The 6,000-nt window shown below is 44.8% G+C and overlaps 1 protein-coding gene across 13 annotated transcripts in view; it reads right to left on the reverse strand.

Moving 5' to 3' along the window:
* CAST (calpastatin) overlaps positions 1–6,000 on the reverse strand; it is a 106,579-nt gene extending 100,579 nt beyond the window's left edge. For 7 of the 13 annotated variants that reach the window (XM_032275854.1, XM_032275844.1, XM_032275800.1 and 4 more), the window contains exon 1: positions 5,606–6,000. In XM_032275854.1, the coding sequence (XP_032131745.1) occupies positions 5,606–5,680 (75 nt within the window). In that variant the 5' untranslated portion in view covers positions 5,681–6,000. Of the gene's footprint in view, positions 1–4,801; positions 4,972–5,605 lie in introns of those variants that run through there. The other 6 variants (XM_032275835.1, XM_032275787.1, XM_032275807.1 and 3 more) reach the window with 4 other exon arrangements.

The raw sequence follows: 6,000 nt of genomic DNA on the forward strand, positions 1-6,000 counted from the left end.
TTCATATTATACTAAAGGAGATAAACTACATGGGGGTTAAAAAATTCATTTTCCCAACAAACTACAGCAATTTAGTTATAAGGATGACACTTAGATTTGCAATTCCCATGCTTAAAATATGTTGGAAGGGTGTGTATGTGTGTGTGTGTGTGTGTGTGTGTGTGTGTGTGTGTGTGCGCGCGCATGCGCGCGCACGCGCGCACGCTGTTGGCTTTGAAGGTTAACAGATAAAATAAGATTGGCACAATACTGACAATTATTGACACCAATGATTGGTATATGAAGAGGTCATTATACGCTTCTCATGTTCTATGTACTAATGCTTACTATGTATTAAGGATTAACTGCATAGCTGTAATTCTGAAATCCCTATGTCTCATTGAACCCCAAGTGTTCATTTTTTTTCTAACATTTTAAGATTTTAGTGGACATGACAAGATGACACCGTAAAGGTACATGCTCTTTGTGTCCAGTTTTCAGAGGTGGCATCTATTGCCTGTCACAGATTAGCTCCTAGGATTTACCTGAAGTAAGACTTGATGAGTTTTTCCTAAGTCAAAGGGGGTATCATGAGAATTTAAATAGTTACTTTGTTGCCACAGCAGTCGGTTATGAGAATGAAATGGAAGAGGAGGCCAGGCACAGACCACCACACAATTTTTTTCGTGTGTGTGTCCACTGCACTCTGCCCAAAACTGACACACAGCAGGTAGACAATAAACAACTGTGAACACCGCTGACCTTTACCAAATGTATTCTAATGTTCTCTGAGTTTTCTACAGTCGAAACAAACTCCATATATTTTTAAGAAACTATAACTTTAGGCCTTTTTCTTCCTGAGTTAACTGACTTTTCCATCTGAGGAGATAACTTACATAAACAGTGTTTATTGGACGGAGTTGTTCTTGCATTTTTCTTAACTGGAAGACATCTGATATACTCCCCGCCATGCGCCCCCACTTATGGTGGCTGTAAAGCTTTCTGGGTATGTTTTCATGAAAAGAAAATGAGAGAACTTAAAGAACAGAACTTTAGTATCTGTTAATATTATTTTCATCTTTAATATGTCTCAAGGAGGAAAAATGATGGTCTACTTAGAGTAATCTTGTGTCTGCTGAGACAATCTAGTCAGAACTAATTACCCACCTATCCACCTTGGAATCTGACATGACCACCCACTGTTCCCACCCCCCAGAGGGCTATAGCATTCTTTAAAAAGTGCTTGTAGAATATAATTAACTTTCTGGGAAGTGCCAAAACTGATTAAAGAAAAGTATTATCAGATGCTACTCTTAGTTTAAAAGGCTTATACACAATGGGAGCAAACTAATTCAAACACTGTCAGGTGAAAGAGAAAGGCCGTATTTGACCTCTATGTTTTCATTACCCTAAAGTCTGTGGCTTTTTTGCAGGCCCTATTATTTGCCTTCCTTAGTCCTAAAATTCACTATGAGCGAGTGATCTGTCCTGCCATGGAAGGCTTGCAACACTCTTCCCAGGCTGGCTGCAATGATGGGGCCTCCCAAATGACTGTGCTCCTTGATCATGCTGTCACTAGGTCTATGGATCTAATTAGGGTAAGAAACACCTTTAATTAACATAGTCTCATAGAATCAACTTGTGATTCAGGAATGTGATTACTGGTGTGGGCCAAATTTACCTTCTTTCATGCTTGATCATTACATTGCTCATAAGATGTTCTTCAAATCTAGCCTTTCAAAGTTGTTGTTGTTGTTGTGTGTGTGTGTGTGTGTGTGTGTGTGTGTACTATAACCACATAATTCTTCAGAAGATAAAGTCAATACGATTGATGGCATTCAATGTGGAAATATACACTGTGATGTCACTGACTAGCTTTAAAGTGGCATGCTGTTAAACAAACACAGCTTAGGTATGTCTTTTAATTATTTTATTTTATTCTGCCTAAATTTTGAAATTTAGATCATTTATAAACCTTTTCAGTACTTAAAGGATTTCACAAAGATATTTTAATTATAGGATTTACCTGAGGTATTCTGAGATATCTGTATATACAGACATCTGTGTAGATATATACACATATGAATCTATATATATGTATTATACATGCATGTGTATATACAGACATCTGTATTTATATCTGTAGATATATACACATATGAATCTATATCTATATATGTATTATACATGCCTGTGTACATACAGACATCTGTATTTATATCTGTAGACATATATAGACATAAATCTATATGTCTATATATGTATTATACATGAATGTGTGTATTATATAAAATATGCACATGTATTTATATTGGATTATATATATTTATGTATGTGTATACGTATATATGTATGTAGGTATTTTATATATACATATATAAACTGGCTCCATGGACCTTTGGGGGATTTATGGGTGTTCTTTTAGAAATCTCTGAACTCCCTGAAGATATATTGAAACTACATTTTGTGTACATTTGTATGTATTTTGTTGTGGGAAAGCAGTCCATAAATTCCGTTTGATTCTCACAATTGTCTCTGACCACCTACCTATCACCAAAGGAAAAAAAGAAAATTTAGGAGCCCATGGTCTAGAGCTATGCTGTCCATTATTATAGCCCCTAGCCACTTGTGGCTACTGAACACTCTTGAAATGCGGCAAGTATGAATTGAGATGTGCTGTTCATGTTAATATACACTGGATTTTGAAGAATTAATATGAAAAAGAATGTAAAATATCTTAATGGCTTATCGACTGATTACATGTTGAAATAATAATATGTGGGATATAGTAGGTTAAGTAAAATACAACAATTAGCACAAATTTCACCTGCTCTTTATGATGTTGTTGTTGTTAAAGTGGCTCCTTGGAAATCTAAAACTGCAGATGTGGCTCACATTATATTTCTGTTGGGAAAAGTTAAAGCTTGATCACTGTCATGTTGCTGGTTCTAGGAAGTTCCTACTAGCAAAAAGTTTTCATGACAGTACCAAAATTGGATTCTAAGAGAGGTTTTAGCAAAAACATCAGACTATGACTAAACAAAACAAGGTTAAAAGCATAGATTTAAACTTCTTTCATCCATGTAACCCAGCAGTTTCCTTTAGAGAATCATTACTGTGGATGGAGAAGTCTGAGGTCAGCTCTGAACTACTGCTACTCATATTTGCAGATAATGTACATAGTTCATTTTGATAAGAACCTTAGGACAATAATGACTCAAAGCAAACTTTTTCTCTTAGCACATCAATAAAATGCTACATTTAAAGGTCCAGGAAATGCACTGGAAAACATTCATGAAGAAATATCTCAAGGGAAATTGGAATTCCCAATTCTTAAAAGTATATGTATATGACATCTTGATTTTGAATCTAATTAGTCCTCACCAGTACTTATATAGTGCATATCATTTCTATTTTACAGATGTGAAAGCAGTTTGAAAAGGTTGACTTATTTCCATTTGAGAAAAAGTCTTTGTTCTCCACAATGTATGTGGAGGCTTGAAAAAGCACTTGCAGGCCCAGTGCAGTGGCTCATGCCTGTAATCCCAACATTTTGGGAGGCTGAGGTGGGAGGATTGCTTGAGACCAGGAGTTTTAGACCAGCCTAGGCAACATAGTGACAGAGACCCTGTATAGTATATAGTATGTGAGTGTGTGTGTATACATATATATATGTATATATACATATATATACACACATACACACTACACATATATAGCCTATCTCCATATATAGAGTATATATTATATATACTATATATATAGAAAGGGAGAGTAAAAATAATTTTTAAAAACACTACTTGTGGATATAATTCTGCCTGGCACATAGCAGATGATCAATAAATGCCCATTGTCTGATAAGTAGCAGTTTCTTGATTCTTACATACGATCTCTAGCTCCAAAGAGTGTCTGATTCCAACATCTTTGCTTTTTCCAACACCACATTCTAAGAGAGACAGGGACATACATACCTAACTAATTTTTAAATTCTCACCATAAATCAATGGGACATAAACATTTTGGCTTTCACTGTCAAGAAAACTTTTGTGTGTGTGTGTGGTTTTTTTTTTTTTTTTTTGACAGCAATCTAATGTTAAATCATTCTTCCTGGTTCCAAAACACTAGAAGCGCCAGCTTGACTGGATATCACACCTAATTGGTAGGACAGACATTCAATGCACCAAACAAATGGAACGTTCTCGTCCCTCATCCAAAGCAATAAAGCGCAGAGCAGATCGCTGTCGTGCGCGCTGTCTCTCTCCCTCCCTCTCTCACTTCCTCGCTTTCTCTCTCCCATCCCTCCAACGCTGTGTCCAAGGGTCTTGGTCTCAGATCTCAGTTGCTTCTGCGTCTTGGTGTTTGGGATTTTCTCCTTGACTTACATTGCAGCTGCCTCTCCTTCGCGTTGGCAAATGTCAAGTCCAACAACCTCCCTCTAAAAGTTTTGAGGTTTACTTAGGGGTTAAAAACAAACCCTAGATCTAAGCTCGTATGAGCTGCGTCCGAGTTCATTCAGGAATCCACCTCCTAGACGGAATTCCTCCAGCAACAATTCCAGTTCCATCCCACCTGTACCGGGGCGAGAGAGGTGCACGCGCCGCGCACGTTCGGGCGCGCTCGCACATACCACAAGAGGGTGAGTCCCCGGCCTTTCCCGGAGCCTAACCTGACGGTCTGTGAGGAGTTCGCACCCAGTCCTCAACCCTTCTCCGCCAAACCGCGGACAACGCTTCGTCCACACGCCCAGAAGGGCAAAGCCAACACACTCCCTTCCAACACTCTCCCTTCCCGGTCTTGCCCAGGCACAACCGCTCCTATTTACCGTCTTGTACCACCAGCTGGCGAATGCCATGGCGACAACCGGCTGGCTCCGATCCGCACCGCGGGGGACCCGGCGAGGACGCGGGGTGCTGTGATGGGGGCGCCGGGCTCGCACTATGCCTGGCCGGGACTTGGCTGGCACTGAGCTCGGCTCACCCAGAGGCTGCCAGGTGGGCAGAACCCTGGGGGCGGGGCCAGTAGTAGACCTCGCCTCTCCGCGCCCCTCCCCGCCCCGCCCTCCCGATTTGGCTCGGGGCTGGTTAGGCTCCGGGTCTCCAGGTGGGCAGAACCTTGGGGCCGGGGCCAGTCGCAGGCCCCGCCCCGCAGCGCCCCTCCCGGCCCCGCCCGCCCGCCCGATTTGGCTCAGGGCTGGGTAGGGAAGAGGCTCGGCGTCTCCAGGCAGCCGCGCCCTGCGGCCCGGCACTAGCCTAGAAGACTAGATCCCGCTGTCTAGTGAAACCACCCCACTCACTTGGGGGTCCTGAGTGAACCTCATTCCCCTTTCATCCTCATCCTCATTCACCACGTCTCACCAGACAACTTTTCTCGACTCGCCCCCCACCCACTATACCCGGCCAACGCCACGCCCAGCGCTCTTGAGCCGGCCGGAAAGCCGCGGCCACCTCCAGCCACCTGCCCAGTAGCGGCCGAGCCAGGAGCCCTCTCCCTGTCCCTCTCCCTGCCTCGCCGGGGCGCCGGGGGCGGCAGATCGGCCAGCCCGGCAACGCCCCTGGAGGGCGGCCACAGCTCCGAGACCCGGTCCCCAGTCTCCCAGCCCCGCGGCGCCGACAGCAGCTCCACTCACCTCCTGGGTGCGGCGGGCTGCGGCAGCGCGCCCGGGCCGCGGTGAGGCGGCGGGCTTCTGGCCAGGCTGGGACATGGCGAGGCCGCTGCGGGCGCTGCCTCCGGGAAGGCGCCGCGGAGAGTGGCGGGGAGGCCAGCGAGGGAGGGAGGGAGGGAGCGGAGGGCCCGGGAGGGCGCGGTGAGACAGCTTTTCCGACCCCACCCCAGGCCCGCACCGGGGTTCCCCTTGCCCCGTTGGGCCCTCCCCTTCCTGCCCGCGGGGGACCCGGGCTCCTGCCCTGTAACTTAACACCCTCCGCCCCGGTCCTCAACGGGTGACCCTCCCCGGTCCCAGCACTGCTCGGATCCCGGTTGGTCAGAAAAAAGGGGTTGGAGGTTACAGCGTTCCTCCTTCGA

The sequence above is a fragment of the Sapajus apella genome, unplaced genomic scaffold, assembly GCF_009761245.1.
Source record: "Sapajus apella isolate SASKATOON/1434 unplaced genomic scaffold, GSC_monkey_1.0 scaffold1, whole genome shotgun sequence".
Classification (NCBI taxonomy): domain Eukaryota; kingdom Metazoa; phylum Chordata; class Mammalia; order Primates; family Cebidae; genus Sapajus; species Sapajus apella.